General features: G+C 39.2%; 1 protein-coding gene across 1 annotated transcript in view; it reads right to left on the bottom strand.

Annotated features, from left to right (window-relative positions):
- Positions 1-11,599, bottom strand: part of NUFIP2 (nuclear fragile X mental retardation protein interacting protein 2) — a 29,656-nt gene that overhangs the window by 16,897 nt on the left and 1,160 nt on the right. The window contains exon 2 of the mRNA XM_006768060.2: positions 5,487-7,211. Within this exon, the coding sequence (XP_006768123.1) occupies positions 5,487-7,011 (1,525 nt within the window). The 5' untranslated portion in view covers positions 7,012-7,211. The remainder of the gene's footprint in view (positions 1-5,486; positions 7,212-11,599) is intronic.

Below are 11,599 nucleotides of genomic sequence, written 5' to 3' on the forward strand. Positions count from 1 at the left end.
GAGTAATTACTTTGAAGGAGACAACAGTTGTATGTTCATTAAAGGTTGATACTCTAACATACTCAAGGTATTTAGTAAAATGTTATACCTGGAATTTGCTTTTAAAAACCCCTATCAAAAAAAAGTGTGAAGGTAGACAGTTGAAACAAAAATGACAATGCTTTTAAAATGGCCAAACTAGCCAAAACCGGTTTGGCTCAGTGGATAGAGCGTCGGCCTGCGGACTGAAAGGTCCCAGGTTCAATTCCGGTCAAGGGCATGTACCTGGGTTGCCGGTACATCCCCAGTAGGAGATGTGCAGGAGGCAGCTGGTCGATGTTTCTCTCTCATCGATGTTTCTGACTCTCTATCTCTCTCCCTTCCTCTCTGTAAAAAATCAATAAAATATATTTAATAAAATAAAATGGCCAAACTAGAAGCTGGGTACATTGGAGTTCATTATTTTATTGACTCCATGTTTGTGTATACTTAAACTTTTTCATAATTAATTTAAAAAGACTTCACTTCAGCCCTAGCTGGTTTGGCTCAGTGGATGGGGCGTCAGCCTGCAGACTGAAGGGTCCCGGGTTTGATTCTGGTCGAGGGCACATGCCTGGGTTGCAGGCTCCATCTCCAGTGGGGGGGCATGCAGAAGGCTCTCTCATCATAGATGTTCAACTTTCTCTCTCCCTCTTCCTCTCAACTCAATAAAAAGTTTAAAACATTTTAAAAAAAGGATATCACTTCATTAAAATTTTGCCTCTTGAGTATCACTTTAGATAAACAGGAAAAGAGGACATACCTCTCACCTTAAATACTGGTACTGCTATGTAATAGTACTATATACCCCCAGATAATACAAAAATTAGCAGTCTTATTTCATTTAAAAAGTTAGAATATATATAAAAAATTAAAGGAGTAATCCCCCAAACGAGGGGGATTATTGAAACATCAATAATAAGCAACAATCCCTTTATGTCTTAATGTATCTTCAAATAAATATCCTCATCTGTACTAAGCATTCAGATTTTTAATAATCAGAAGTACTTCTAAGGCTGCAAGTAATAAATCTAAAACATGCATCATTACTACTGAATTGACATAAGGCACCCTCCTACCTACTACTTCCAAATAAAGGTGTTGATGGGCTTATTTTTAAAGTTAGGAGGTATACACAGAACTTCCAATTCTAAGCCTAACTTCAACTCACTTAGTACTAGACTACTTTTGAGCATTTGAAGACTACATTAAAGGACCAAGAAAACAATACCGATGCTCACCCTGGCCGGTTTGCTCAGTTGTTAGAGGACTGGCCTGCACACCAAAGGGTCTTGGGTTTGATTGCCAGTCAAGGGCACATTCCTCAGTTTCTCGGTTGAAGGCTTGGTCCCTATCTGGTACATCGATGGTTCTCTTTCTCCCTTCCCCTTTCCCCCCACACTTCCACTAGCTAAAAGCAATAGAAAAATATTGGCAGGATCTAATTGAACAGAATATTGCTTATCATTATAGGGGGGAAAACAGTCTTTACCAATTTAATCTCAATAATGTCCAACTACAAAAATCAAAACTGCCTACTTTACTAAAGCAAATCTTTCAATAACACCAGCTAAACTAAATATAACTGCATCCATATAGGGACATTTAGTTTATCTAAATACCATTAATTTCATATTCAGTTAGCCTATCTATAGGGAAAATACAGAATACCTAGAAATAAATGGGAGTTAAAACCCGCATTTTAAAAGGCCTGCAGTTCTCTATAACAAAAATCACACAAACCCACCAATTAAACACCTAATGAAACAACTTATCCCAGAATCTTTTGCAAGTTGTGGGAGATAACATAACCAGATATCCTCTCAGCCTCACACAATGACCACCAGTACAAAATACTTCGGTAGATTTTCCCAGTAATGGTCTCTAAAAAGGGCAAATGGCACAGAAAATAACACTAAAAACACATAACTTCCCTGGCAGAATTTAACTTATAATTAACCACATCTTAAGAAACTAAACATATTTTTTTCCTTTGACTTTCCTAAAAACATACTGCTCCTGGTTAACTTATTAAATTGATTTGAGAGAGAGAGGGAGGAAGGGCAAGAGACATATTGCTTTGTTGTTCCACTCATCCATGTATTTACTGGTTGCTTCTTCTATGTGCCCTGACCAGGAATACCACCTTGGTTTATCAGGTCAAAGCTCTAATCAAATGAGCTACCTAACCAGGGCTAGTTAACTTGTATTTATTTCCAAAGAGCAGTGCTGAAGAAAAGTGAAGAGAGATCATTTTACCTGCCAAGATTTCTACTTCTAAACTCTTATAAGGCACTTCTACTTGCTCCCATTTTTTTAAAGGAAGAAAAACAGAAAAAGGGCATCTGTTTATGTCATTAAATGTCTTCCATTTGCAGATAAGAAAAGATATGCAGACTGAATAACTTGCTTAAAAGTCATATAAATAGCTTTGTTATTCATCTCTGAGCCAGTGATTCTTCCAGGGAGAACAAGCTAATTACCACATCCCCCTGTGTATGCTGCTCTGACCCTGCAGTTGGTACATGGCTGCCTAAATGAGTCAGTAAAAATGGAAATGTGTCCTGGCCACTGTGGCTCAGTGGTTGAACATATTGCCTAATAATAGACAAATATGTAAATTGACTGTCCCTCTGCTACACTCACCAGCCAATCGGGGGAGTATGCAAATTAGCCCAACAAAGATGGTGGTTAATTTGCATACATAGGCAAGAAGTGGCAGAGCAAAGACTGAAGGCTCCAGCAGGAAGAGTGAAAGCCTGGGTCCTGAGTGCCGAAGGAAAACTGGTGCCAGCAGCCAGGGGAAGGGAAGATCTATTGCACAAATCTCTTCGTGCAACGGGCCTCTAGTCAGTCAATAAACCAAGAGTTCGATTCTGGGTCAGGGCATGTGTCTAGATTGCTGGCTCAATCCCTAATGAGGGGCGTGCAGGAGGCAGCCTACCAATCTCTCTCTCCCTTCCTCTCTAAAATCAATAAAAACATTTTTTAAAAAAGGAAATGTAGCTCTTCCCACCCATCCATGCATCCTCGCCTTCCCTCTGAGATTCGACAGTCTGCTCCATGCTTCTATGTCTCTGGATGTATTTTGTTCAGTTTATTTTGTTACTTAGATTCCACATATGAGTGAAATTATATGATACTTGTCTTTCTCTGACTGGCTTATTTTGCTTAGCATAATACTCTCCAGGTCCCTCCATGTTATCACCTCACAGTTGTCAGAATAGCTACCATCAACAAATCAACAAATGACAATGCTGGCAAGGATGCAGAGAAAAGGGAAGGTGGGAATGCAGATTGGTGCAGCCATTATGGAGTTTCCTCTAAAAATTTAAATATGGAATTGCCATTTGACCCAGTAACCCCACTTCTGATTTACATTTTAAATAAACCTTGGTGGCTGTGTGATTGAATTGCAGAGCAGCAAGAAAGCAAGACTAGTGATCAGGTTGGCTGCCCCAACAAGAGTTCGTGGGAGATGAGGGGTTCAGTGTGATGGAGTTGGTACAGGAAGATGGAGGAAAGTCTATAGTTTGGGGATTTGTTTTGAAGATGAGGGAAAGGCAGAAATGAAGAGTGGCACCTATAATTTGGGTGCCATGCTGAGATAGAGAATGTGAAGAAAGACCAGATTGGGGGTGGAGGGACAGATGAAGAGCTCTGCTTTGAACATGTTAAATTTAAGTCACTTAGTCAGTATCTTGGCAGTAGAGAGTTGAATACATGCATTTGGAGCATGGAGGTTCAAAGTTAGAGCCCTCAATATAAGTCTGAAAGTCAATATATGGAAGACATTTCCAACCAAGAGACTGAAGAGAGCACACTTAGAGTGAGGGTGCAGGTAGAGAAAAGAAAATGTTGAAACTAGAACTTTGCATTCCATGAATGTCTGTGTCACTCAACAGTGAGAACAGAGAGCACAGTTAATGCAGTAAGAGCAGCTGCAGTTTCTAGAAGGCAGGAGCAACTGCATTATGTGCTGCGGAAATTTGGGGTATGATTGGATTTTCAAAATACTTCTTTTAAAAAAAGATATGTACTTTTTATTGATTTCAGAGAGGAAGGGGGAGAGAGACAGAAACCTCAATGAAGAGAGAGAATCACTGATCAGCCGTCTCCTGTACACCCCACACTGGGGATCGAACCCGAAATCCTCTCTGACTCCCTTTTCTAGTGCCCATGTTTGCAGAGGGGCTTCTGATTGCCTTGTTTTGGAAACCTGGGAGGTATAGTTTGGAATTCTCTTTGTGATGGTGATCCTGGAATGGGGAGAGAGAGAGAGAGAAACATCAATGAGAGTGACACATTGATCGGCTGCCTCCTGCACACCCCTTACTGTATGTAGATCGAGCCCACAACCGAGGCATGTACCCTGACCCGGAATTGAACCAAGGACCTCTTGGTCCATGAGATGACACCCAACCACTGGGTCACACCAGCCAAGTTCAAAATACTTCCTGTAAGTAAAATGTTAAAGTACCTCAAAATGATTGTTAGCTATGTTCAGTAAATGTTTGTTGATTAAATAGATGAACAGAACAATGTATAGATACAGAAAAGGCAAAAATTATGGGTCCAACTCTTGGTTCTGTCAGTGACTAACTGCTTAGACTTGGGTTCACTTAAGATGTGAACTCTTTTGTTGATGTTTCTATCTTCCCCTCTCCCTTCCTCTCTGAAATCAATAAAAATATATTTTTAAAAAGGAAATGTACATGAAACTAACATTATATGTCAACAAAAATTGGAAAATAACTAAAAAAATTTTTTTAATGGAACGTGCAGCATATATTAGGTGTGTGCATGCATGCATGCATGGGTATGCATTTTCTTGGGGGTGGGATGAGGGATAAAAGGTGGAAGACTGAAACCTACTATTCTTAAAAGTACTGAGGCTGTAAACTTCATTAAACCTCAGTTGCTTTGTGGATTTAAATAAATCTATGCCATACATCAAATTTTTAAGACACAAACCATATCCTAAGAAAATTAGCATGATACTTGAAAGATATCTGGTTCCTTTTTAACATGAGCTATGAAAAGTACAGACTCTGAGGAGCCTGGTCCCTACAATGCTAACTGTGCTTACCATTGTAATTTGTCTAAATTATTTTCTAGTTACCATTCAGCACCCATTATTCATACTAACTTTAAGCAAATTATAACTATCAAGTAAGCTCACTAATAAAGAAGTATATGATGTAAAAAGCAAAGGAGCAGGAACATCTGTTCCAAAAATTTAAAGAACTTAAGTTGGAAAAGTGAACATTTCCTCTAAACTTGAACTGTACTATTTCCAAACACTCTGAATTAGTTTTTCAGCTGTTTATCCACATTGCAATCAGCTAAGTTCTAAAATTCTTAAAGACTCTCATAGCAACTTATAAAATTCACCCTTCATACAACAGCTAATAAATATATATTACATTGACCAATAAGAATCTTTGTATAGGAAACAAATGAGTTACCTTTAGTGTGATATACAATAGCAGCCCTCAGGTCAAAAGAACCCCAGCTATCATTCCTTTCTAGGCCTCTCTGGTATCTCTGTTCTTTGGCGGAGCCTAACAAAGTGTTCGTAGGAGACGCCAGAGGATTTTGATTTTCTACCTCGTAGTCCTTTGAGAGAAACACTAAAGCACCTTGACTACTGGTGTCTGCTTTTTGCAGGTCACCTATATGACTGGGCTCCAAGGATAAGGCTCCACTCTCATTAGTAGTCCCAGATTTTAGAATGCTGCCCAGAACTTGAGGACTAGTCCGTTTTTCCAGCTCGTAAGCCTTGGGAAACACAGGATGCTCAGTTCCTGAGGGGATTATTTCAGCACCCTGTGAAACCAAAGTGGCAGGATATTCCCCTTGAAATGTCACCTCCATCACTTTATGATCTGATGACTTCCCAGTAACAGTCTCAGGGCCAGCACTGGGCTCATTTATAAATGATAAACCCCACTGATTCTGGAAGATATCCCCCAGGTTTTGCTGATCGGTCTGAGAGGGTAGATCCACTTGAGCTGTGCTCACCAGCATAGTTTGCATATTTGAAGGGTAGATAAAAAGGCTAGTTGTAATTTGTTCAACAGCTGCTGAAGTCAGACTTTTGTCCTGGAGAACTGGATCAATCGCAGCAGAGATGAGTGTCATACTATTAGCAGCAGTAGTTAGCAGTGGCTGACCCCCTGGAGAATACACACTTGCATCAGTTCCTGCTAAAACAGGCCCATTAGAAAAGTTGGCAGAAGTAACAGATTTCAGCGCTGACATAGGAACCTGGGATAACCGACTTGAAGATTGGGTCTGATTTTCCCCAGCAGATGATGAAGAGGATGAAGATGAAGATGGTGACACAGAAGAGTTCTGTACAGTTTTGTTGAGGTTTTCCTTAACTTTACTTGCATAACTTATTTTAGGAACTATTTTAGCACTGCTATTGTCCACTGGAAAAACTGGGGGTGGTTTAAATAGGGTCCACGAGTCCTCTTTGGAGGCAACAGCAGAAGCATGCTTTCCTTTAGGCCGATCATCAAACTTTTTGCTGCTCACACCAGGTTTAATATCAGAACTTTTCCGCAGCATATCACCCACAGCAGGTTTTCCTCGACTCATTCCTCCAGGCCCAGTTTCATACTTCCAAATGGGCTTAGAACCATCCACTCGATTTCCCTTTTGTTCACTGTAGTCAGGCTTGAAAGTTTCAAGTCCCTGTTTTAAGGTTGGGACACTAGTCTCTTGTTGCATTATTTTGTCCTGCACTAAATTAAGGTTTTCACAACCCTTGGCACTGTTGCGCCTAGCTTTCCTTTTTTTAGGAGTGGTATATCCGCTCTCAGATCCACTACCATCGTTATCTACTCCTTTGCCCATATAACCATTAGTAATATAGCCAGAATTATTTGTTACAACACCATTTGGAATTGTTATAGTATCACTCTTATCTACAGACTGGTTCTCTCCAGATTTACTTTCATATGATTTTCCATTCTTTTTGTCCATACTGTTTTTCTGAATGAAATTCCTAGTTTTAATTCCTGCTTTCCCAAAGGTGCTGGACTTTATAGTCGGCTTCAGGTTAGTGTCTACAATTTGTTGGTTGCCATTGAGGACCCTGGAAATAGGGTTGGTAGCTTCATCAGAACCCAGGTTCTTTAAAGGTATTTCTCTTTCTCCAGCATTACCATTTAGTTCACCATATCCTAGGGAGGGGGAAAAAAAGGTTTTTAAAAATTGTAATATACAAATTACAGTAGTACTTAACATTTAAGGAATATTTACTTACTGTATGCTAGACACTATGCTATGAGCTTTAGTTTTATATATTATTTCACAGGTCTCTGAAAAGACACTTGTCAACTCCATTTTATAGATTAGGAAGTCAACTATGAGATAGGACGAAGCAGGAATTCAAACCCAAGTCCGAGTTCAGAAAGAACATGACTTCAGCAGTTTTCTACTAAACCTCTCATCTAACATACTCAACCGCCCCATCATTCTCACAAGACTGTTATAAAATTTCCTTTATAATTAAGAGCAGAGCTACCCTTTGGGCAAAATCATTATACTGATACAGCAATTTTAAATATTATAGGGACATTGAAGGCTCTATTTCTATGAAACTATAAATGATTGGTGGTGACCATAAACAGTTTCTACTGCATTCTGTCAAACAAAAATCTAACACCTGTGAACTTTTCTCAAAGTAGTTAAATTCATCTTTACATTCCCCAGATATTAAATCATACTTTTACTATAAAACCAAAACACATATATTTTCTTCATTTTTACATTTGGGTAAACAATCTCAGATAAATTAAGTAACTTGCCCAAGTCACAAAGTGGAAGAACTGGAAAACTGAATGAACTCCAGTCTATATGGAACATTTCTATCACTATGTCATACTGCCCTACACAAATGAAGCAATAAGAAAATACAATCAAAACCACAATGAAAGATAACTAGTTTTTAAAAGAATGGTATTTGAGTTTAAGACCTCCAACTGCCATAAGCAATTTATTACTATAGGTGATTCAACTGAGTCCAACTTTTCCCATTTACTTATTAGCAAAAGATATTGTCTACCTTTCTAAAAAATGTTTCCAAAACATCTTGAGGTCAAGTCATTAGAAACGGATACATAATAGGATACATATATACACATTTAAAGCAACTTTACAGGGGGCAAAGGGTGGGCCTCCAACAGGAATACCAAATAATTTGCCTTTGTCATTTTCATTCATTCTTTTGGGCCTTTAGTCTTTGAAGGCACATGAGCTTTTATATTCCTTAGGTTTTGAAATTTTGTTTTAATTTCTAATATAGTATCAACAGATATAGCCCACATTAAAAGCTCTTTGCATATTTTAAGAGTACAGCCCAGGCAGCGTTGCTCAGTGGATTAAGCATCTTCCCATGCACCAAGAGTTCACAGTTGAATTTGTGGTCAAGGCACATGCCTGGGTTGTAGGCTCCATCCCAAACAGGGGGTGTGTGCGGGAGGCAGCAGATCAATGTTTCTCATTGATGTTTCTCTCTCCCCCTCTACCTTCCTCTCTCTTTAAAAAAAAAAAAAAGTAGTGGAACCTCATTTTTTGAATTTAATTCATTCAGAAGGCTGTTCGAGAAGCGATGTTTGAAAACCAAATCATTTTTTCCCATTAGAAATAATGTAAATTGAATTAATCTGTTCCAGACCCCCAAATGATTCCATTATTAACCTTTCTTATATACAGTACATTGTCTAATGTACTGTTTAATCTATAAACGCTCCTTAAATTTACTGAACCATCCCCTAACTATCCTTACAAAATGCCACCACCAGTTTATCCAATCAACAAGTTCTTCTACCTACTCAATTGCCTGTAATTGTTTTGTGAGCACTTTCACACCCTTAGCAACATTAGCAGTCTCGATGGCCTTTGTTTTAAAATTGTGCTAATCTGTAGATTCTGCCAGCAACAAAAGCATTCTCTCCTTTGTCTGTTGCCTGAGAGATGCTTTTTGTCATGCTGAGGTATCAGCAAGAAAGGGTTGTCCGCTAGAAAACTGAAGTTTTGTCCACAACAGGGACATTTTTTTGTGTGACCATTGGTTGAGAACCAAATTGTTCAAAATGGGAGACTTTCAAGAACCACAGTTGGACTGTATAAGGAATACTAAGATTTAAAAAAAAATCGGGGACCATTGTTTTAAAAGAACTTGATGTTTTAATAGAACAGTCTTGGAAGATTCACAACAGGGCTTACTTTTACATGTTCTACATCAGAGAAAAAGGTGGGAATACTAAAATGAGCACATAAAGGCATTTTCTTCCAAGAAAACATACTTAAGACATAATCATTTCCTAAGAGTGGCACAAAACTTGTACAATGATAATATATTCTATAGAAGTTCTTAACTTATGGAGTTATATTTTATTTCTTGGCTGCTGAAAAAGCTGTATTACCCAATCAAGTCAAACTTAGTGTAAAAAGTCTAACTATAAAACAGTAAAGAGATCACTACTTAGAATGCTTTTTAAATGTTTTTTGTTTTGTGTTTGAGAAAAGCAGAAAGTCTCAATATTTTTAACAGATGTAAGTTTACCCGTGCACAACTCTAGACCAAAGGAGAATTACACATAGCATTTAATATTCTAATAGGCTAACAAAGACTTCTACCCTTGCCCTAACTGTTTGGCTCAGTGGATAGAGTGTAGGCCTGCGGACTGAAAGGTCCCAGGTTTGATTCCGGTCAAGGGCATGTACCTTGGTTGTGGGCACATCCCAGTAGGAGGTGTGCAGGAAGCAGCTGATCCATGTTTCTAACTCTCTATCCCTCTCCCTTCCTCTCTGTAAAAAAAAAAAAAAATCAATAAAATATTTTTTTTTTAGACTTCTACCCCTGGGCCCATTAATTATAACTTGCTAGATCTCAAAGGTAAGCAGTCTTAAACATCAAAAAAATCCAATGTCCAAACCAAGTTGGACCAAATCCAAGACTTTCAAGCGAACTAGATTACTAATATTTAGTGCCTCTGATATCAGAAATCACCAGTTAAAAGAATAGTTCCTATGCTTCCACCTCCAAGTTTTAATGACAGAAACTTTTTTTCTCATTTAACTATTTAAAAAGTTTCCCATGTTAACCTTGTTGGTATGCAAAAAGTTTGCCAGAGAATTTTTTTTTTTAATTTAGGTATTTAAAAAAATGTAAACACTAAAATTATTGAGGAAAAACCCCTCTCCTTCTAGTGCTTTTATTATTCAGGGTTGTTGCCATGCTCAAGCATCTAACTCTAATTAAGAGGGACTCAGCAAAACTTGAGTCCTGATAAATCCAGCTTTGGATTGGAAACCGAAATTAGTGGGCACATTTGGCCCTCTTTTGCGCCCTCTTCTGGAGAAAGAAAAACCATTCCTCTTTATAGGTCTGTGAGTCATAAACGCCCATCTCTACACATTGCAGATACAGTTCAAAAATCATAACTTTTCTTATTAGATCAGCATTATGCATGCTGAAGCAACAGTATACTGTCACCAAGCCGCGCATGAAAAACTGCTCCTCCCAAATTGTTCATGTTCTCTCACAATAGCTCAGCCTCGTTTCCCCCCCCTGGAAGAAGACACACTAATTTTTGAAGGGTGCCCGTTTGAATGGTGCAGGGCCTGCTTCTATGGGGAGAGTCCTGCAGGGGTCTATATCTGGCCGACAAAATACTCTTCATACTACTACCTTCTCTTCCAAGCAACTACAAAAAGGCAAGATTTTATCACCTTTAAGTTGACTGTAATGTTAAAAAAAGACTTAGTGTTGTACAGTTTCTTAGTTTCTAAACTGTTCCAAATCCTTAAGATGAAACACACTTTTATGTTCATTTCCACTGCACACCGTCAGTCCCTACCACCCCCCAAAAGGGAAAATGACGTTTCCATGTCAGTCTTCGAGTCCCATTAAGTCTGCAATACAAAAGCACTTTTTTTCTTTCCTGCTCTCAGTTAAGGGCATGTATCACATTTGACATGCTGGGTCTAACGTTCATTCTCTTTCCGCTCCCTTCATTTCAATGTACAAAGAACCCTTATTTTTAAAAATCTGCGTAGTCATAAACTTTTAAAGTTCATCCCTTCTCCAATATTTTCTACAATAACTACTTTTACCCTCAATTTAACGTCTGCTAGAAACGGGGAGTTTGGGGGTCAATATCGGTTTGAACGTAGGAAAACACCTCGCCTTTCGCTGTGGAAAAAAGCCTCGTCCGAGGCAATATGGTAGCGAACCCACCTCACGGACGAAAGAAACTTGCCCTCTCCTCTCCCCGCTACAATCAAACGTTTTCCATTCTCTCTTCAAAAATGCTACCCAAGCCCAAGAGAGAAACGTGGGGGTCGGAGGAAGAGAGAACAAGCTTTTTTTGTAAAAAACGAGCTGCGAGGAGGAAAGGGCCCAAGCGAAGGCCTGCGAGGCGGAGTCGTGAGCGAACCTGGCAGGAGACGAGGTTCCTGTGGCAGAGAAACTCGTGACCAGGGAGCCGGGTTCCCGCTGGGTACCCCACCCGACCGCCAGGCACCGCCTCTACCCCAAGTGGGTCCCCCCACCCCCGGCCCT

This window comes from Myotis davidii, unplaced genomic scaffold (assembly GCF_000327345.1).
Source record: "Myotis davidii unplaced genomic scaffold, ASM32734v1 scaffold363, whole genome shotgun sequence".
In the NCBI taxonomy this organism is placed as follows: Eukaryota; Metazoa; Chordata; class Mammalia; order Chiroptera; family Vespertilionidae; genus Myotis; species Myotis davidii.